The sequence below is a fragment of the Oryctolagus cuniculus genome, chromosome 1, assembly GCF_964237555.1.
Source record: "Oryctolagus cuniculus chromosome 1, mOryCun1.1, whole genome shotgun sequence".
NCBI classification, from domain to species: domain Eukaryota; kingdom Metazoa; phylum Chordata; class Mammalia; order Lagomorpha; family Leporidae; genus Oryctolagus; species Oryctolagus cuniculus.
In genome coordinates, this window is record NC_091432.1 from 203821747 (window position 1) to 203845162 (window position 23416).

A 23416-nucleotide genomic window follows, 5' to 3' on the forward strand; every position below is an offset into this window, starting at 1 on the left:
TCCATGTCTATGTGGTCTCTCATAAATCCACCGTGACTCTATCATGGGGTCCTACCCACATGCTCTACTCCACTCTAATCACTCTCTAGGCCCCTACCTCTAAACATCATAATTGGATTAATTGTCCACTCTCAGTACCACAAGACCTTGGGGACTAAACACCTGAGGTTAAGGGTACAAATGTAGTTCCTGCTTATGTTGGTAATAACAACAACAATTATTAAATAATCATTATCTGTTTCTTATAGGAAACTCTGCTCTTAAAGACAAAGAAGATCAATTTGGCAGAACACCACTTATGTATTGTGTATTGGCTGACAGATTGGATTGTGCAGATGCTCTCCTGAAGGCAGGAGCAGATGTCAACAAAACTGACCATAGCCAGAGAACTGCCCTCCATCTTGCTGCTCAAAAGGTGAGAAGTAAAATTACCATAAACATTTACTGTTTTGTGTGGTATTTATTAGTTGATTAATGGAACTCTGCAGTGAACAGATGATAAGGAAATCACAAATACATGATTTTTAAGTTTCATATGATTTTTCTAAAAGCAGTATATAAACTGCAGAGAAAGAACACAGGTAACCATCAATAGCCACATTCATTTACCTAGTTTCCTCAAATAATGAAATTCTTTCTTTGATCTAAGGTTTGCTAAGAAAAAAGAGATCAAAATTATATGTGTAATATGACTATATTACAAATCTATTTATGTTTGAAGAAAAAATAAAGACCAAAAAGAAATACATGCAAAAATATTTTAATAGTTGTTAGGTTTAAATATTGATAATATATATGAATTTTAGTACTCTTCAATGTTTAAATGTTTTTCCTAAATGAATATTACTTCTACAATAAAAACTTGCAACCTCTTTGAAATATATGGTATTATAGGACAAAAATAAAATTTTACCAATGTGTTTTTCAACTATTTAAAAACTCAAATTATATTACCAGTATCAGTCATTTCTGGTTTTTAAAGGGATTGTCAGGAGGTCAGATTTTTTAAAATTAAACACATGCAAAAGATAAAATGGGAAGCTTCCAAATCTATTTAAAGATTTACCTAAAAGCTATTTTTCTCTCAATACATTTTGGCCAATAAAATATATTTTCAGTGCATGATATTTTTCTTTTTATAATTTTAAACTTATGTATTTTTTGACTAAAAAGCAGTGGACATACATTGGATTCAGCAGAAATTATTAGAGTTATTTCTCATTTAAAACGTGAAGCAGATATAGCTGATTAATTGAGGGGTGAGAAAAATACCTTTTCATTAGTTGAATGCAGAAAAGAGGCTGACATTAAGATGTACTACTGAATATGCTAGTTATATGCTCTTATCAGTTAGATCTGTCATGTTATTTCCAGAGTTACTTCTCTTGAATTTGCTTCTCATTATATTACTTTTTATAAAATCTCCCTCATTTTCTATCTCAGTTTTAACTACTGCTTAGGTATTTTTTAACCTCTCACCTAGGCTTGTCAACTGATAAAACTATTCATTCAGGAAATGGAGCTGCATTAATTTATTATCATGAAAAAGTAAACAGTTCAGATATAAGTAGCCCGAATATTAAGAATTTTATATCCTGTTTTTTTTTTTTTCGTTGTGATTCATTCAAGTATAAAAGTCACTTTGAAATGTAGATGCGGGGGAAAATAAGGATGTATGTTGATGACCCAATGGTATGACATCTTTGTAGAAATGTAATGTGATCAAAATGGTTGAAAGAAGGAGAGTATATAGGCAGAGAGACATGTCAGCCCTAAGTCTCTTCATAATATATGATGCATTGTTTTCTTTTGCCTTTTGTTTCTATTTTGATTTTAATTGTGATTTTTCATAGTCAAAGGATAAATAGCAATGTGATTTATATGTTAGAATTGACAGTTGATTTCCTAAATAATATGTCTCATGTTCTTTCTAATAGCTGATAATTATGCATTTCCTTCTGTTCTGTGTTGCTGGTATTTTTACATAATTACCAAGAAGAGTAATGTGTCTTTAGGCTAGACTAGGACTAGTAGAATTTCCAGAACAAAGAAAATAATCTTTAGTATTCTGCTCTGCACTGACAAGCCTGGGTATTATGTTTGGTTTTGTGCTTCATATTAAACACCAATATTAAGAAATCAGAAATCAGAGATGGTTTAGACCAGGTAGAAATAAGATGATGAATGATCTGAACATACTTTTCAAAGAACAGTTGGGGATGTTATACCCCAGATTTGTAACATGCTTGCCCCTGAGCATACACCAACACAGATTCTCTTTTGACATCTTCACCTTAAGCTTCCAGGATTTTCTCATGTTAAATTGAAACAAATATGATCTTACAATGAAAGATCGTCAAACACGTACGAAGCAATCTGTTATGAGTGAGAGCAGAAGCAGCAAACAGATTAAGTTCCAAAAAATATCAAATATTAGCATCATTAGAGACGTGGTACAAAATAACCAATAATGGTATGATAGGGGCAGCTATTGTGGCCCAGGAGGTTAAGTCTCCCTTTGGGATGCCCACCTCACATACTGAGTGCCTGGTACCCTTTCTAGGCTCAGCTTCTGATCCAAATTCCTGTTATGGGCACCCAAGAACATAGCAGATGACAGCTCAAGTACTTGGGTCCCTCCCACCAATGTGGAAACCCAGATGGAGTTCTTGGCTCCTGGCCTAGCTGTGACTGTTGTGGACATTTGGGGAGTGAACCAGAAGGCGGAAGATACCGCCTCTCACTCTCTCCTCCCTTTTTGCCTCTCATCGCTTGTTCCTTTCCTTCCCCCTCTCTTTCCCTATCTGACTTCCAAACAAATAAAAATAAACGTTAAAAAAAATTACTAATGGGATAAAGATATAAAAAAACAAATAAGCAAAAAGGATAAAGATAAAAAAGAAGGAATCAGTCTCTAACCGGAGACTTTCATGACTAAATATCAGTTCTGGCCATGACTGCTTATTTCAGATTAACCCATCTGTACCAAAGCAATCCATAAAAACTGAAGAAAACACTTGCACTGTTTGACGGTATTGAGAACAATTAACATAGGCAAAGTTACACAACTGCAGTCGTTCAGGGAAGGGAAGCATGCGACATGAGCACCACATGCTCCTGGCTTTTTTCCTGTAAGGCATTTTACAAATTGGAATGCAAAAGAGTACAGCCCCAACAGGAAGCAGCAATCTTACTAGCCTGAAGAAACCAAGGTAGAATTTGTTAAGACTAGTAGCTGGAACTTGAAGGGCAGAATCCTAGAGAGAAGGGAAGTGCAGAAAAAGAATTCAAAATCTGAATACAAATTCCTCTGAAGTCATTAGCAGATTCCTGAACTGTGCTTGGATAGGGTGGGGCTATAAGAAACCTACTAGTAAACAACAGCTGGGAGACTTAAAAGATCTGAGCAGAGATGATTTTTATAGAGTATCCTTTATTTTCTTTCACATTTAAGTCTTTTAATACATAACAACTTGATTTTTGTGTATGGATCTAGCCACATTTTAAAACATGGATTACTAATTTTCCCAGTATAGCCTAGTTGCTTTGTAGCCATGGAGCATAAGCTGTGTGCCAGGGCCAGGCTGCTGTACTCTACACTCTCTGTGTTTTCCTTCCTTCCTTTCTTTATTTCTTTATATTTAAATTAAGTGTGCTGAAATACTAAGGAGCCATTTAGAAAATTTGAAAATTAAAATTACATGATCAAAGTATTTTAAGGGAAGTAATTTGGTAATCAAAACTACTTTGGAAGAGGAAGAAAGTAGAAATACATAGAAAACTCTTAAGTTCAGGCTAATAGAAAGGAATTAGATCTCAGAGGTGTAATTTGGGGGTAGAAATATTGATTAAGCAAGTATTTGCCTAATGTCTTCATGTAGTTGTAATTATATACCTGGAGGACTAAGAAAAAGTGAAGCAGACTTGTCTGCTATGGACAGGTGCTGTTGGTACATTTCACTATTTAATTTTGTTTCTCCTTGTTTACTGAACCGTTTTGATATACTGCTTATCAAGTTTTCTTTTCAAGTATTGCCTTTCCCACTTAATCTAATATTTGTGAACTCAGAAGTGTGCTATTTGTATAATTATCAACATTCATGAGTATGTGCATGTATTCATTAATTCAACATGTTTAAAATACTAGACTCATATAAAAGGTACTGTGTTGGGTCTTGAAATACAACGGTGAGGCCGGCACCGCAGCTCAATAGGCTAATCCTCCACCTGCGGTGCCAGCACCCCAGGTTCTAGTCCTGGTTACTCCTCTTTCAGTGCAGCTCTCTGCTGTGGCCTGGGAAGGCAGTGGAGGATGGCCCAAGTGCTTGGGCCCTGCACCCGCATGGGAGACCAGGAGGAGGCACCTGGTTCCTGGCTTCGGATTGGCACAGTGCGCCAGCCATAGCGGCCATTTAGAGGGTAAACCAACAGAAGGAAGACCTTTCTCTCTGTCTCTCTCTCTCACTAACTCTGTCAAAAAAAAAAAAAAAAAAGAAAAGAAAGAAAACGATGAAATACATGATTCCTGCTTTTAAGTTGCTTATAAATATCATGAATGATGATATTAAATGATAATTAAAGGTGGCCCATCCATTTTATAATACATAAATATTTTACAAAATGTCAAAAACCATCATATAGGAATAGCCATTTTTATTACTGACCTCAATCACCCATTCTCATATGCTAGTATGTTTTTGTGTGTGTGATAGTGAAATATGTGATCTTTCTTTATGTCTACTAGTAGAAAAACTCATTCTCCCATGATATGAGTTTTTTGTTCATATCTCTATTAGAGCCCCATTACCTTTATTGTAATTATGCCTTACTTGTCTCTTTCCTACTAAACTGGAGCTCCAGGCAAGAACTTTGTTTTATTTATTTTTGAATACTCCTAAATCTAGCACAGTGTCTGACATGTCTTGGTTGAATGAATTTTATGTTACTTATAAAGAAAGTTATTATTAATACAAATGATAGACATTATGTTTATTAGAAACATTTATCCAATTTCAAAATACATATATGTGGAAAAACTTATTGAACTGTGCTACTTGGCTTTGACACATATTCTCTTCTCTAGAACAAATTGCTGTTAGTCCAAGCATCTTAGGAAATGGTACCCATGAGACTAAAATTAATCTCAATATGCTGAACATCTGTACCTAATTTGTTTTTCATTTACTACCCTCAGCTTAATCCAAGAAAGCAATTGATCATACCTTTTCTGCGCTCTTCCTCATGGTTAGAAATGTTTTGCTTTAGGGAGTTCACCATTTCTCTGACTTCCATAGATACATATATTTGTTGATAACAAAGCATTAATAATCTTACAAAATGTTAATAGTTATGCATTTTTCATCTTGTAGGAGGTTAATTTGGTGTCAAGAAGATTAAGACCACCTACACTGAAAAATTATATCATGTTAAACACAGAAATTAAAGAAGCTTCAGATTGCAGCACGTTGTGCTTGTTCTTTTTGTTTTTTTAATTCACAAACACTTCTCAGTACATCTATAAAAATGAAGTGTTTTAATGTTTGTTTTCAGATTTCAAACTAAGTTATTTCCATATTAATGATTTATAAAAGGCAAAAGAGAAAGATAGAATACATCTGTGTATTCTAAAGTTTTCAGGAAGACTTATACCAGATAGCACTATTTGGTTTCCTTATTTTGCACACATATGTAAGTGTACACACATACCAAACAGTATGCTCTCCAGTCCCATTCAACTGTATATTCCTATATTCCTTCTCAGTACACATATTCTGCTACCATAACTAATTACGATGCTGTTAGCTGGAGATTTTATTTATATCAGTCTCACCCCCGGTAAGACTATTTGAGGGAGGAGGCCATGTCTTACTTTATTTTATAGTTATTGTCCTGGTGTAGCTCCTGCACTTGGTAAAGACAGTATTTGTTTAAATGCAAACATGAGTGAATCATGCCATAAATGTGGACCTCAAGTTTATTGTGAAGGATATGGTGACCAAAATTGTTGAAGTTAAATTACTAGTTATATTTGTTCATTTTCATTATTCAATTTTTTAAAAAAGATTTATTTATTTATTTGAAAGGCAGAGTTACAGAGAAGCAGAGGCAGAGAGAGAGAGAGAGGTCTTTCATTTGCTGGTTCACTCCCCAAATGGCCTCAATGGCCAGCACTGGGCCAATCCAAAGCAAGGAGCCTGGAGCTTCCTCCAGGTCTCCCATGTGTATATAGGGGCCCAAGGACTTAGGCCATCCTCTGCTGCTTTCCCAGGCCATAGCAGAGAGCTGGATTGGAAGTGGAGCAGCCAGGACTCAAATCGGCACCTATATGGGGTGCCGGCACTACAGGTGGAGGCTTTACCCTCTACACTACAATGCTGGTCCCCATCATTCAACTTTGAAAGCAGGATTTTAGAAGATTTCCTATAAGCTTAATTTCTCAATTTCTTAAGCTTAATTTATCTTATATGCCTGAATTTCTTCATCTCTAAAATGAGATAACACTTCTGATCTTCTAAATGATGATGATGAATCCCTAGATTAATAGAAGGCATTTTGTTTGTTGGAAAAATATGCTCTCTAAGAATTATTATCAACATTATTACTATGAGTCACGCTGCAATGTAGGTGCAAACATCAAATTACTCTTTAGGGATCAGTAGATGTCAGAGGTAGAAAGGCACTTCAAGCCAGTGCTGTGGCTCACTGGGCTGATCCTCCGCCTGCGGCGCCGGCACACGGGGTTCTAGTCCCGGTCGGGGCACCGGATTCTGTCCTGGTTGCTCCTTTTCCAGTCCAGCTCTCTGCTGTGGCCAGGAGTGCAGTGGAGGATGGCCCAAGTGCTTGGGCCCTGCACCTGCAAGGGAGACCAGGGGAAGCACCTGGCTCCTGGCTTCGGATTGGTGCGGCGCACCCGCCGTGGTGGCCATTTGGGGAGTGAACCAACGGAAGGAAGACCTTACTCTCTGTCTCTCTTTCTCAGTGTCCACTCTGCCTGTCAAAAAAAAAAAATGTACTATTATACTGAATGTCAGTAAAGAAGGTATACAAATACCTCTTATTGATAGTATAATTGTGTTTGAGTACATAGGTAAAAAGACTCAAAAAAAAAAAATAGAAAGGTACTTCAGAAACTTCTGGTTCATTTCTTTGTTGGGTGAGAAAACTATGTCATGCTTCTTTAGTTCTTTTCTCTTCAAAAGTTTTTCATCATTCTGTTTGCCTTAGCATATTGCCTGGAATCTTTGTCCTATTTTTTTAAGTTAATTATTTTAAGCATAGAGAGAAGAATAAAACACCTAGTACATATAAAACTGAGTAGTTCTTACTTTTGCCTTAGGTTTTTAAATAAAATAAAACACTGTGGATACACTTGAAGTCTTGACTTCATCTTCCAAAATCCCATTCTTTCTCTGTCTCATCGGTCCGTCTTTGGTTTGGAGTTTTCAATTCCCATGCATATTTTTCTACTTTTGCTTTTATGTTCATAAACAATGAGTACTTTGCATGTTTAAGTTTTTAAATAAATGATATTATACTGTGTGTGTATCATTCCCCCAGTTGCTTTTTTGATAACACGTATTTGATATTCATCCATGTCACAACAAGTAGCTGTAGTTCACAGAGGATTACATCCAAATGTCCAAAAGACATTTGAAAAAGTTTACAACATAATTACTAGTTCAGAAAAATGCAAATTAATGCCACATAAGATGTCATTATGCAGTCACTTCAATGTCTAAATGAAAAAGTCTGACAGTCGGGCCGGCACTGTGGCTCACTTGGTTAATCCTCCTCCTGCAGCCCCGGCATCCAATATGGGTGCCAGATTCTAGTCCCGGTTGTTCCTCTTTCAGTCCAGCTCTCTGCTGTGGCCCGGAAGGGCAGTGGAGGATGGCCCAGGTGCTTGGGCCCCTGCACCCACATGGGAGACCAGGAGGAGGCACCTGACTCCTGGCTTCAGATCGGCGCAGTGCTGGCTGTGGTGGCCATTTAGTGAGTGAACCAACAGAGGGAAGACCTTTCTCTCTGTCTCTCTCTCACTGCCTATAACTCTACCTGTCAAATAAATTTTTAAAAAAAATTTTTTAAATAAAAAAAAAAGAAAAAGTCTGACAGTCAATACCAGTTGATGGTGAGGATGTGGAACAACTCAATTCTCCAACATTTTTGATGAATGTGTAAACTGATAACATCCATTCTAGAAAACTGAGTATATCACCTAAATTAGCTACACACACACACACACACACACACACCTACCTCAGTTCACACCTCCAGCCCCTGTAATAAGTACTTCTTTCCAACAAGACGTTCATAAGAATGAGATAATTTTATTTATAATAACAAACATTGTTAATGGCATAAATAGCTGAAATACCTGTCAGTTGGCAAGGAGGTAATTTGTGTTGTATTCCTAAAATGGGATTATATGCAATGAAAAAGAATGAACTACTGATATTCAAACCTGTGAGTGACTTTCATAGGTATTATGTTGGGTGGAAGAAGTCAGATTTTTTTATCTGTATGCTATTTAAATGAATTTCAAGAATAGATAAAACTAATTTATGGTGATTCAAATCAGATTTATGGTTACCTAAGGGAGAGGTAATGAATGACTGAGAAGGGACACAAGGAAGCTTTCAGGAGTGCTGGAAATGTTTTCTGTCTTGATTGGTGGTAGTGGCTACATAAAAATTCACCAACCTGTAAATTAATCTGCATATATATATATATATATATATATTTCTGTATGTCAGTCATACCTCAGTGAAATAGTATTTCAAAATGATGAAATGTCCATAAAGTAGTACCCATTATTCATAGGTAGAATGAGGGAGAATGGAATCAAGAATGGGTCTTGGCTTAGGTCCCTATGTACTCAGGTCACATTCCCCAGGCCTTAGCCTCTGGAGCTTTATGAATTCTTTATGTATCTCTTCTCTAATCCAGGGCTTCTCAATCTTGAACATACATCAAAAACCCCTGGAGGGCTTGTTAAAACCCATATTTCTATGTCATATCTCCAGTATTTCAGCATATTTTATTTTATTTTATTGGAGTGACAGAGCACTCCCATCTGCTAGTTCACTTCCCAAGTGCCCACAACGGGAATGGGCCAGGCTGAAGCCAGGAGCCAGGACCTCAGTCCAGATCTCCTTCATGGATGGCAGAAAACCAGTTACCTGAGCCATCATTGTTGCCTCCCTGCGACTGCATTAGCAGGAAGCCAGATTTCTTAAGTCAGTAAGACTGGTTTTCTTATTTACCAAGTTCCCAAGTGACGAGGATGATAATGCAAGTGATAACTTTTGCAAAATCACTGTTCTGTTCACCTTTGCTTTTGTATGTCTTCTCCATTTTCAACTCCATTGACTTATTTTTTAACATTTGTTTCTTTATTTGAAAGGCAGAAATACAGAGAGAAGGAGAGAGTCTTCCATTTGCTGGTTCACTCCCCAAATGGCTACAGTGGCCCCAATTGGGCCAGGCTGAAGTTAGGAACCAGCAGTTTCTGCAGGTCTTCCATGTGGGTGTGGAGTCCTAGGCACTTGAGCCACCTCCCCTGCTTTCTCAGGCATGTTAGCAAGGAGGTGGATTGCAAGTGGAGCAGCCAGGTCTCAAACTTGGCACCCATAAGGGATGCCAGCCCTGCAGGTGGAGGCTTAACCTATACCACAGCACCGGCCCCACATTCCATTGACTTCATACCTTCTAGGTACCTTACCTCTTAGATTCTTTTCATTGGTATTGCTGGTTTTTAAGAATTACTCAGAGGTAGGATATACTAGTCAAACAACAATTTTGAGAGGAAGTTATTGAGTTCAGTTATGAACAGGTTGAATTTACCAACCATGGGACATCTTGCTAGTAATAACTAGCATGAATTTTGAATTACTAGTTTGGATCTCCCAATCAGGTATGAACTAAAATCAGGGAATTTTTTTAAAGATTTATTTTATTTATTTGAAAATCAGAGTTACCCAGAGAGAAAAAGAGAGGCAGAGAGAAAGAGGTCTTCTAACTGCTGGTTCACTCCCCAATTGGCTGCAATGGCTGGAACTGTGCCAATCTGAAGCCAGGAGCCAGGAACTTCCTCTGGGTTTTCCCACATGGGTTCAGGGGCCCAAGGACTTGGGCCATCTTCTACTGCTTTCCCAGGCCATAACAGAGAGCTGGATTAGAAGTGGAGCAGCCAGGACTCAAACCGGCATCCATATGGGATGCCAGCACTGCAGGCAGTGGCTTTACCCACTATGCCACAGCACTGGCCCCAAATCAGGAGTTTTTAGTGAATATAGAAGTAACAAGAGTAAATGTAGTGCTCAGGTATGGTGTATAGATGGGAAGAGGATCAGAAATAGAAACAACACAGTAGTCAAGGATTTTTTAAACTTACAAAGGCATCAGTAAACAGGGAAGAAAAACTAGATCAGATTGGTGCTGTGGAATCAGTGACAAGTTTCAAGCACAAGAGGACCCCATTTCTCTTTCATCTTTTTAATGATACCAGTACATGAAGAGCTCCTTTCATATAAGTGACTTAATAAATATTTTAAATTAATGGATGGGTATAAATATGATAAGAATTGGAGAGCTTCTGTTGCATATTTCAGATAGAAAGTAATAGCATGAGCAGTGGGTATTAATGGACATGGAAACTAGATCAGTCTGAGTAAGTGGGAAGTGAAGATGAGAAGACAATAAATAGATGGGAATGAGTGATTAATAGGATTGTTGATGGAGAAAATTTTTAAGATGACAGATTTTTGTGTCTTTAGAAAATTTTAATATGGCCGGCACCTTGGCTTACTTGGCTAATTCTCCGCCTGAGGCGCCGGCACCCTGGGTTCTAGTCCCGGTTGGGGTGCCAGATTCTGTCCAGCTCTCTGCTGTGGCCTGGGAAGCCAGTGGAGGATGGTCCAAGTGCTTGGACCCTGCACCCGCATGGGAGACCAGGAGGAAGCACCTGGCTCCTGGCTTCAGATCGGCACAGTGTGCTGGCCGCAACACCCCGGCTGTAGCAGCCATTTAGGGGGTGAACCAATGGAAGGAAGACCATTTTCTCTGTCTCTGTCTCTCTCTCTCTGTCTAAATCTGCCTGTCAAAAAAAAATTAAAAAAAGAAAATTTTAATATCATGAACCTCACTTCATGTAATCATCACCAAGCTTCAATAATTATTAATTCATAAACTTGTTTCATTTATATACTCCATCTAGATTACTTTAAAGCAAACTATTCTTTCCATCATAAATATATATATATCTCTAAACAGAGCAAATATATTTTAGATATCTCATAGTACCATTGTACCCAAAATTGAATTAGTAATTCCTTAAAATTTGTTAAATATAGTAAATGTTCAAATTTTCCTGATTGTGTCTTAAATTTCTTAATAGTTTATTTGTTCAAATCAGACCCTAAACAAGGTCTACCCATTTCATTTGGCTGACAAATGTTTTAAGTCTCTTGCAGTCTCACAATAAGAGGTGAGATTAATTCTGTAAGGCTCACCTAACTCATAGATTGTGAATATTGAACAGAATTGAAACACTGGTTGTTGATCTATATGCCAGAGACCTTGGAAGACAAATAAGTTATATATAGTTTCTACAAATATGTGTAGGTATGAAACACTATCTGAACACTACATCAATAATCTTACAAAAATAGATATTCTCCAGTTGTATTTAAAAATTGGTGTGATTAATAAAATAATATTTCATTTAAAATTGTAATTTGATTCCATTTTTTTCAATCAACAAAAACTAAAAGTAAACATCAACATTAAGGTTTTTTCTTTTGCTTGTGAATGGGTGTGTTTGTTTGTTTTACTTGTTTTTTAATTTAAAAAAGTGCTAAACTTAAGACTGAGATCCACTCTAATAATATGTAAGTATAAGGTACTTAATTTATAAGTAACTATAATTGGGAATAACAAGTAGATTTGGTCTATCTGTTAGCTTTAATGTTCTTTAATAAAAAATTCTTATTTTGGAAATATAGACAACACTTATACATTTAACCTTAGAACAACTTTGGAATTTTTTATACAAAATATTATATTTGAGTTGAAGAAATATTATTGTATGCCCCAGCAATTAATGTTCCTACACACAACTCCAATCCTTTCTGGGTCTGTCATTTGCCTAAACAAATTTGTCTTTTTTTTTTTTTAATCAATAGAGATGAATATAAGCTTTTCTTACAAGTTTTCTTAAATGTTCCTCTTTTCTGGAACCTTGTAAATAGTTTTGATAATAAGACTCTAACCCCAAAATTTTATTGATATTGAGTTTTATTTTAATATTATTTTTATTGATATTCTTTGTCTAGACATTATTTATCCAAATTCAAACTAACAAAAATTTGTAAGGAGAGATAGCTTTTACAAACATATTTTGTGCTTCATTGTTTTCTAGTACAAGGTACAGATGATGACTCATTTGTTTGGATTTTGTATTTTGTTTTGTTTTGTGTTGTTTTAATGAAGCACAGTGTGATTTAATTCCCCTGGGCATACTTTTTTTTCAGTTCTTGTGCTTCCTTGCTTTTCTGGTTCATTGAAATACTGATCACTTGTACCTTTAAGATTTTCTCTTCACTCCTGTGATACTTCAGTAACTTCTTTTTCTCCTACTCTTCAGATAGTTCATTTGTTTTCCTTACTGACTCGTTTAAGAGGAGTTCTGTGCCAAGATAAAAATTTCTGTATATTCCATTCTCCTGAAGTCTCATCTACTTGTGTAACTTTGAACTGTTGTCTCTCAAATCTTTGTGTTTAGCCCCAACCTTTCTCCCTAATTTCAACTTTTATTTCCAGCTGTCTTCTAGAAATCTCTGCCTGTATGTATTTCTAAGATCTCAATTTCAGCATATCTAAAATGAGGCTTTTCCATTTTTGCCTGTAACCAACCTTGCATCTGATTTTTAAAATAATTTATTGAAGTAAAATCATGCAATAAAAAATTAACCATTTTAAAGTGAACAATTCAGGGAGATTTTATACATTTGTAATGTGCCTAATTCTGAAGCATTTCCACCATTCTAAAGTGAAATCTCTTACCCATCAGTTTCTTCCCATTGCCCACACTCTCCAACCCCCTACTAATCACAAATATGCATTCTGTTTCTAGGAATTTATCTCTTGTAGATATTTCATTAAGTGGAATCATATATAACTTTTATACCGGACTTTTTTCACTTAACCTAATATTTTTGCAGTTCACCCAGATTATCACATGTATCAGTGTGTATCACATGATTATCACACATATCAGTATTATTTTTAAAGATAAATAATATTTTCTACTGTATATATAAAACAATTTGTTTATCTCTTCATCCATGGACATTTATTTGGGCAGCTTCCTCCTCTTGGATGTTGTAAGTGGTGCTTCTGTGAATATGTGTGTACATGTATTTGTTTGAATACCTGTTTGCAATTCTTCCATCTGATTATCTTTTATCATTTTATGGTATTAATACTCAGTCATCCAGGTTAGAACCCTCATAGCACATAGTAGCTGCTAAATATTTATTGGTTGAATAGATTTGTTAAATCAATGTGTTGAATGAGTTTTTTATTTCTTTCTCCTTTACTGCTCCTACTGCTTCTAATCATCTGTTAACTCTGAATTATAGTCTTCCCTCTGCCACTAACTGGTTTTTTATCTTTAGGCAAAACATAACATTTGTATGCTTAATCTTCCTCTCTGTAAAATGAATTTCTTGAACCACAAGCATAAACAAAGTCAAAAGACAACCTGGAAAATACATTTTAAGTTACAGCAAAGAGCAAATATAAATTGCTCCTTGGAATTGAAGAGAAAGTTAAACAACCCCAGAGAGAAATTCACATTTAAGGAAATTCACATGTGCCTCAATTATATGAAAATATTTTCAAATCTGCTTATAAAAGAAATACAAAAACTGGCATTGTAGCCTAGCAGGTAAAACCACCACCTGTGACACCGACATCACTTACGGGCACCAGTTCGTGTCCCTGCTGCTCCACTTTGGATCCAGCTCCCTGCTAATGACCTGCAAAAGTCATAGGAAGATGGTCGACATGTTTGGGCCCCTGCCACTCACATGGGAGACTTGGACGAAGATCATGGCTCCTGGTTTCAGCCTGATTGTGTGCTAGCCTTTGTGGCCATCTGGAAAGTGAACCAGCAGATAGAAGATCTCTCTCTCATCTCTCTCCCTCTATCTCTGTAAATCTGACTTTCAAAATAAGTAAATAAATAAATCTATTTTTTTTTTAAAAAAAAGGAGAAATGTAATTTAAAACTATACTAAGATACTTTTTTTTCTCACACATCAACTCACTGTGTTCATGAAGCTGGGATACCTGTCTCAATGACAAATCCATACACCTTTGACCAAGCAAGCCTATTTCTGATCATTTATCCTAGAGATAAATCTGCATAAGGAAGAAATTATATGTGTAAAATATTATTTATGGCAGCAATATTTATAAAAACAATTTTGGAAAACAATGCAATTGTCCATCAATGGGAATCAGGTTAAAAAAATTATATGCTACACTTCTACAGTAGAAAACCATGGGACTATGAAGAGAATGATGATGCTTCTAGCTATTAAAATGAAAACATCTTGGGGCCAGTGTTTTGGCACAGCAGGTTAAACTGCTGCCTTTGATGCTGGCATCCCATGAGAATGCCTATTCAAGTCCCAGCTGTTCCACTTCTGAACCAGCTCCCTGCTAATGTATCTGGGAAAGCAGCAGCAGATGGCCCGAGTATTTGGCCTTACCATCCATATGGGAGACTTGAATGAAGTTCCAGGCTCCTCGATTTGGCCTGGCCTGGCCCAACCCTGGTCACTGCGGCCATTTGGGAAGTAAATCTAAAAACAAGAAAAAGAATTGTGTTTTATGTTGTTACCCATACCTTTTGCTTCAGTTTATTAAACATTTTCAGTGTGTACAACTAGGCTTCTCTGGAACTGCATTCACTTGTTAGTCCATTTTAAGATAATTTAGTTAAGTGCTCACTGTACCACAAACTATGTAACCAATATCTGAAGATATCTAAAAAATAATGATATCTGAAGAGTAAGCAATTAGTGATAGTTCATGGGGTTTTTGGCTGTCCTGTTTGTAAACGAAGGCACCAAAAGGTATTTGTGATACCCACATTCCTTAGAAATGTAGGAAAGTCTCAGCATATTAAATATTTACATTCTAGAATCTTAGTGATCTCTCAAGAAATGAAAATCTGTGCGTCTGAGATGAGCCATGTTTAGACACCTAGTACTTGACCCTGGTAGGCTTCAACCATAGCTAGGCTGCTTTTTCAAGGCAGTGAGAAAGTCCTCTTCTAAAGAATCTTTGCTTCCTTATATTCTAGCTTCTGGGGTTTCCAAACTAGCGAATGTTGTCTTCTTGCACATATTTAGAATCTAGGTATAAACCTCTCCTGCCATTTTGCAGTATAGAAATATTTTTTTCAATTAGGTCTTATTTATTTATCTTACATTTATCATGCCATGAATTCATAAGGAATGGGTTCCAGCAACTCATGCTCCTTTCCATTGGTTCTGACAAAGTGGGCTTCTCTAGGTGGAGCAGGCTGACGCTTTAGTTGAACCCAGGTACCCTTCTCTTTGGCTTCCTTCTTTTGCTGATCATTTTCCTTCACACGTTTCAAGAAGCTATCTCGGCTCTTAGAGTGCTTAATGTGTTCAATACGCACATTTATTCTCTTGGCAAAAATCTTGCCCTTCACTTGTTTGTTTACAACAATGCCAACAGCATGCTGGGTAACATTGTAGACTCTTCCAGTTTTTCCATGGTAACATTTATGGGGCATTCCTTTTTGAACAGTACCCATTTCCTTGATGTCCACAATGTCACCTTTCTTGTAAATGCACATGTATGTGGCCAAAGGAACAACTCCATGTTTTCTGAAAGGCCTGGAGAACATGTACCAGGTACCTCACCTCTTTCCCTTTGTGTTTGTCATCTTGGCGAATTACTGGAAGATGGCGGCTCCGGCCGAAAGGAAAGGACTAGAAATATTTTTAGATATTTAAGATTTCACATTCCAATTGGTGTTCCAGTCAAAACTGGAATTGATCTGCTTTTAAACAAATCTAAGAACTGAAATAAAAACTTGTCTGTCTTTTAATACTTTGATTTTAGTTCATGTACTTCTGCTTGCCTAGATAAAATTTATCATCACAGGGAACAAAAAACGTGTCAGTGCATCTTGGTTGAAATGACTTTTTTGGATTTTTGTAACACGATTGTACTATGAAAAAAAAAAAACAACAAAAAACTTCAGATCCAGCGCTGTGGCTCAATGGGTTAAAGCCCAGACCTGCAACACCAGCATCCCATATGCCCTCTGGTTCCAGTCCTGGCTGCTACTTCCTGTGCAGCTTCCTGCTAGTGCACCTGGGAAAGCAGTGGAGAATGGCCCAGGTGCTTTTAGGCACCTGCACCTATGTGAGAGAGCTAGAAGAAACTCCTGCCTGGTTCCTGGCTTCAGCTTGGCTCAGCCATGGCTGTTGTGACCATTTGGCGAATGAACCAGTGGATGGAGGATCTCTGTCTCTCCTTCTCTCTCTGTAACTCTGGCTTTCAAATACATAAATAAATGAATATTTTTTAAAAAAAAAACCTTCATTTAGCCTAATGATAGCTTCATAGCAGTTGGAATAGTTATGTATTATCCATTTTCTATATAAGTAAACTGAAATATAGTTTGGTCAATTTCTTCAAGGCCACTTTGTCACTTCCAGAGTCAGGAATTACATTGGTTTTTGGTTCTCATCTTGGTGCTCCTGATACTGCTCCACTGAAAGAAAATTTATGTATTCTCCTGATGCCTACTCAGACTATTGGTTCTTCCAACCAAGAGAAATTCCTAAGTCCAATTTTCCTATCAAACCTCAAAGATGTACCTAAGGGTTTCATTCTCGTGAACCATACTTGGAATTTGAACTCAAAGCATCTTCCTTTAAATCCATTGTTTTTCTTTCTGTTGTCATACATCTCAGACATTGTAGAACAGCCTCAAAGATTGCATTTTAGAACCTTTGTGGCTTGTAGAATTTTGTTTTAAACATGATTATGTGTCCTACAACTGTATTCATTTTCCAGACATCTTTATCTCTTCAGTGACCCTTGCTTTCACCACGGCATGAAAATACAAACATCTGGCTTTCTATGAATAGATTCAGAGATCCCCACAAGCCTAGATTCCCATGGAAACCAATCAAAAACTAAATGGAAAAGAAAGAGTATATATTGAATTTCTCTGAGACCTACAGCTTGTTTTTCATTAGACTCATGCTGATTTCTTTTAAACTCTGGGCACAGAGCCAATGAATATTTTTATGGCTGATAAAAAGGAACTTCAGATCCATTTACTTTCATGTAACCTTTTAAAAATTAATTTTGTATATAACAGAAATTCCAAAGAAAACTTGAGCATTAATTTTCTAATTATCTTCTTATTTTCTAGGACCATAGTTGCTCACATAATTTCCTTTTCTTTTTCTCCAGCTCATATTTTACTGTTCAAAAAAAGAGGGAATCAGGGGCTTATTATCCCATAGTATGAACATTGTCAGTCCCTAGGTACAACATTTTTTCTGAGACCAGTCAGAACTCTTTGTACTTCTCTTGGGTGTTAAGCTTTTACAAGGCCCAAATGATCTTTCACAAATATGATGGCCAAATTAGAACCAAAATGCCAAAGAAAGGAGGATCTAGAGACTCAGGGTGGTGATAGGTAGGAAGAACAGGTTGTAATTTTTAATGAGGCAATCAAAATAGTGTTCATTCAAAGAAAGAGAGAGAGAGAGATCTCTTTCATCTGCTGGTTCACCCTCTAAATGCTTCAATAGCCAAGGCTGGGCCAGGGTGAAGCTATACTTCAGTTTACTTATCAGGAGCTTCATCCAGGTTTCCCATGTGTGTGGCAGGGGCCCAAATACTTAGCCAACTTCCTCTGCTTTCCCAAGCCATTAGCAGGGAGTTGGATTGAAAGTGGAGCAGCTGGAATGCAAACCAGCGCCCATATGAGATGCTGGCATCACAGGCAGTGGCTTAACCCATTATGCCACAACACCAATCCCAAAATAATGATATTTAAGCAACATTTAAAGGAGGTGAGGAAATTAGCTGTGTGAACACCTAAGGGAAGGACATTCATGCGAGGTAAAAGTGATAGTTAGAACAGAGGCTTTCAGATGACAGCATGCCTGGAATGTTTGCAGAATAGCAAGAAGGCTGGTATGAATTAGCCTTATAATGAAGGCACAATGAGAGAGCCAAAGGTAATGAGGAAAGAGAAGCAATGAAAATCATATCCTGTAGGACTTTGTAGGCCAATTTTAAGAATATATTTTCACTCTCAATGAGATGAAGAGTCATTGGCAGGTTTTGAGGACAGGAGTGACACGCTCTGTCAAATGTCTTAAAAGAATCATTCTGACCTCATTCTGACCAGGTAAAGTTTTCTTCAGTTTTAGTACTGTCTATTCCTTCCCCCACTCCTCATGTAATCCCCTGCAGTAGAAATGCAAATATTTGTGTACATAACATTGAAAATGTTTACCTAGAACCTAATAACCTAATAACAAGAGCAGTCTGATGAGCCCAGAATGACTTATCACTGTTGACATGTTGTCAACCAAATACAGTTGATTTGTGTTGAAGATTTTTCAAATAAGTGTGCTTTATACTCACTACTGCTTAAACTACATCCTGTGTCCATATTTTTGTGGTTTCGGAACAAAATGCAGCATCTTACTATATCTATATTTTGAGCTTTCCCAGACTTACTTAGGTAGAGTTGACCATCCCCTTTCTTGTTAATCCTGTACCTTGTATACCAAACCACTTCTATCACTTATCACACAGAAAGATATTTAATTGTTTATGTATTTAATTGCCCCATCTATGATGAACATCTTTTTTTAAGATTTTTTTTTTTGAAAGAGTTACAAAGAAAAAGAGAGAGACAGAGATCCTCCATCCGCTGGCTACAGATGGCTACAATAGCCAGAATGGGGTCAGACCAAAGTCAGGAGACAGGAATATCAACTGGATCTCCTATATGAGAGGCAGGGGCTCAAGCACTTGGGGCATCTTCTGCTGCTTTTCCTAGGCCAGTAGCAGGAGGCTGAATTGGAAGTGGAGCAGCCAGGACAGGAATCTGCACCCACATGGGATGCTGGCATATCAGGCCATCCCTTTACCCACTATACCACAACGCCAGCCCCATGATGAACATCTTAATATGGAAGGGTATCTTAATCATTTTGTTCCCGATGTCTAGTACTTAATACTCTATCAGTGATTGATGAATTGAATTGGGTTCATCATGCAACCCTATCAAGGTCCTCTCAATTCCTGAGTTTGCTGTTCAGCATAGTTGATGTCCCTCTCACTTATGAGTCACTGGTATTCTCATTCTGATCTTTGATATCAAAATAGTTGTACTTATAGAAAAGCTTTATTATTAAAACACTAGCGGGGCCAGTGCTGTGGCTCACTTGGTTAATCCTCCACCTGCGGCGCTGGCATCCCATATGGGCACCAGGTTCTAGTCCTGGTTGCTCCTCTTCTAGTCCAGCTCTCTGCTGTGGCCCGGGAAGGCTGTAGAGGATGGCCCAAGTGCTTGGGCCCCTGCACCCGCATGGGAGACCAGGAAGAAGCACCTGGCTCCTGGCTTCAGATTGGCGCAGCACTGGCCATAGCAGCCATCTGGGGAGTGAACCAATGGAAGGAAGACTTTTCTCTGTCTCTCTCTCACTAACTCTGTCTGTCAAAAAAAAAAAAAAAAAAAAAAAAAAAAACAGTGCTAAAATCAACTTATCTAATTTAAAATATCGTTTTAACTAGAACTTGTGAAAAATTTTATATAATCTAACAAGAACTGTTTTTTCACTACTCTAATTCTGACGAGTATGACATTTATTCATTTTTTCAACAAATACATAAATTTTTAGTATGTATAGATTTTAAACTGGTATTCTGTGTGTGTGTGCATGTGTGTGTGTGCATGTATAGAAACATGCTCTAAATTGTTGTTCAAGGACCAGTGGTTGTGGCATAGCAGGGTAAGGTGCCACCTGTGATGCTGACATGCTGTGTGGGTACTGGTTCATGTCCCAGTTGCTCCACTTCCAATCCCAGTTACCTGCTAATGAATCTGGGAAAGCAATGGAAGATGACCCAAGTACCTGGGCCCCTGCCACCCATGTGGGAGACCAGGAAGAAGCTCCTAGCTTCAGCCTGACCCAGCCCTGGCTATTGTGGACATTTGGGGAGTAAATCAACAGATGGGAGATCTGTCCCTCTGTAACTCTGCCTTTCAAATAAATAAATAAATCCTTTTAAAATGGCTGTTTAATGGAATGGTAATTTGTATTCATATTATAAAATGTTAAAGATACCAAGAAGGTTTACAAGGAATAATCCAGGAGTGGGGAAAACGTTTTATCTGTGAATCAAAATGTAGACGTGAAAAGAAAAAGATTAGTAAATATGGCTACAGAGATAAGAAATCCTTTTTCCTTCCAGAAAACATGATAAACAAAGTAGAAGAATAACCAGAAACAATATTTGCAAGTTATTTAGTAAGTAAAGGGTTAATGCTGCTAACATATAAAATGAAAAAGAACAATGACCCCATAGAAGCTGAGCAAGAGATGTAAATAGATAGTACACAAAAAAGGAAATGCAAACAGCTCTTAGACATATGAAAATATGCTCAGTATCATTCATCATAAGAGAAATGCAGATGAAAATTACAATGAGATAACATGTTTCATCTCTCAAACTGGCAAAACCCTGGAAGTTTGACAACATGTTCTGATAACAAAACTGCAGGAAAATGAGCACTCACATGTTGCTGAAGAAAATGAAAATGATACTCATAAAATAGTATTAACAAAATTAAACAGAATATGCATTTACCTTTTACCCTGTATTTCCATTCCTGGGAATCTATCCTGTATATGCATGTTAAAAAATAAGAAATGATTTATGCACAAAATTATTTAACTGCAAATTTATTTTTTTCAAACCAATGTTTCTTTTCTTTTCTTTTTTTTTTTTTTTTTTTTTTTTTTTATTTGAGAGGTAGCGTTACAGGCAGTGAGAGGAAGAGAGAGAGAGAAAGGTCTTCTTTCCATTGGTTCACTCCCCAAATGGCCACAACGGCTGGAGCTGTGCCGATCAGGAGCCAGGAGCTTCTTTCTGGTCTCCCACACAAGTGCAGGGGCCCGAGGATTTGGGCCATCTTCTACTGCTTTCCCAGGCCTTAGCAGAGAGCAGGGTTGGAAGAGGAGCAGCTGGGACTAGAACTGGTGCCCATATGGGATGTCAGCGCCACAGGTGAAAGATTAAATTACTGTGCCATGGCGCTGAACCCGACTTTATTTGTAATATAGAAATTCTTAAAAGTTAGTGCATTTTTAGATGATTGGTTGGTAAACAAGAATATATCCACATGATGGAATATTATGTGTTTGTAAAATGTAATGAGAAGTATTTTTATATAATATTATAAAATCATCTCCAGGAATAGAAGAAAACCCAAATGAGGAATATCTTGTGTGATATTTTATAGTTCATACATAGCTATATAGTGGCTCTAATACACACGATTTCTTTTTCCAGAAAAGGAAATGATAATAACTGTTTCCTTATGTTTTCAAAAGATGGAAGAAAAGTAAACAATGAGTAAAGATGCTTACCTAATGGGAAGAGAAGGAGACAGTGTCGAGGGGACAGGGATGCAAGCTAGACTTCACTGAAAATATCTTGTTCTAATGTTTTGATTTCAAAATTCTGTTAATGACTTCTGTAATTATTTTTTAAAAATTTAAAAATTTACAGAGAGCGATCCTTGAGATTGAAAACCAAATGAAACAAAGAAACGTAAGTGTGTATTAAGTTGCTAGCTTAATAACTACACTGAAAATTATTCAACTGATTTTAAAACATTGTAATTTGACTGTGGTCCTAGTGCGGATACATCCTAAGGACCAAAGAGCTACAAAGAAATTTGAAATTGTATTCAGTAAGATATACATTAATAATAGTAATACCATTGATAATAATAGTTGTTATTTTGACACAACATTAATAAATGGACCATTTTAGCCGGCACCGCGGCTCACTAGGCTAATCCTCCGCCTAGCGGCGCCGGCACACCGGGTTCTAGTCCCGGTCGGGGCGCCGGATTCTGTCCCGGTTGCCCCTCTTCCAGGCCAGCCCTCTGCTGTGGCCAGGGAGTGCAGTGGAGGATGGCCCAGGTGCTTGGGCCCTGCACCCCACGGGAGACCAGGAAAAGCACCTGGCTCCTGGCTCCTGCCATCGGATCAGCGCGGTGCGCCGGCCGCAGCGCGCCGGCTGCGGCGGCCATTGGAGGGTGAACCAACGGCAAAAGGAAGACCTTTCTCTCTGTCTCTCTCTCTCTCACTGTCCACTCTGCCTGTCAAATTCTGTGTTTGTAAGTTACTTAAATGAGATAGTTCCCCTCATTAGTGGTCATGGTATTCATTTAAAATACAATTATATTCATTTATTTCAATCTGCTTTTATCTTCAGCCTTCCCCTCCTTTCCATCCTTGTTGACTTAATTTTTTCATGTCAAAACTGCATGATGGGGCTGGCGCTTAGGCATAGCAGGTAAAGCTGCCACCTTCAGTGCCGGCATCTCATATGAGTGGTGGTTTGAGTCCTGGCTGCTCCACTTCCAATCCAGCTCTCTGCTAAGGCCTGGGAAAGCAGTGGAAGATGGCCCAAGTGCTTGGAGCCCTGCACCCGCATAGGAGACCCAGAAGAAGCTCCTGGCTCCTGGCTTTGAATTGGTGCAGCTCCAGCCTTTGCAGCCAACTGGGGAGTGAACCATTGGATGGAAGAACTCTCTCTCTCTCTCTTCCTCTCCTTCTCTCTGTGTGTAATTCTGACTTTCAAGTAAATAAATAAATCTTTTTTTTTTTTTTTTTTTTGGACAGGCAGAGTGGATAGTGAGAGAGAGAGACAGAGAGAAAGGTCTTCCTTTTTGCCGTTGGTTCACCCTCCAATGGCTGCCACGGCTGGCGCACCGCACTGAGACGATGGCAGGAGCCAGGTGCTTCTCCTGGTCTCCCATGGGGTGCAGGGCCCAAGCACTTGGGCCATCCTCCACTGCCTTCCCGGGCCACAGCAGAGAGCTGGCCTGGAAGAGGGGCAACTGGGAAAGAATCTGGCGCCCCAACTGGGACTAGAACTCGGTGTGCCGGCGCCGCTAGGTGGAGGATTAGCCTATTGAGCCACGGAGACGGCCTAAATAAATCTTAAAAAAAAAAAAAAAAAAAAAATGCTACCTAGGGGAGATTCAGACAAGTCTCACTCCCTTATCACTTCTATTCCATTTTTCCCA

General features: G+C 37.9%; 1 protein-coding gene and 1 pseudogene across 6 annotated transcripts in view; one reads left to right on the plus strand and one right to left on the minus strand.

Moving 5' to 3' along the window:
- INVS (inversin) overlaps positions 1-23416 on the plus strand; it is a 181354-nt gene that overhangs the window by 31700 nt on the left and 126238 nt on the right. For all 6 annotated transcript variants that reach the window (XR_011381216.1, XM_002708147.5, XM_051856218.2 and 3 more), the window contains exon 3: positions 249-415. Coding sequence is in view for 4 of the 6 variants with exons in the window: in XM_002708147.5 (XP_002708193.2) it covers positions 249-415 (167 nt within the window). In the remaining 2 variants the exon portion in view is untranslated. The remainder of the gene's footprint in view (positions 1-248; positions 416-23416) is intronic.
- LOC108178579 (large ribosomal subunit protein eL21-like) lies at positions 15470-15991 on the minus strand (annotated as a pseudogene).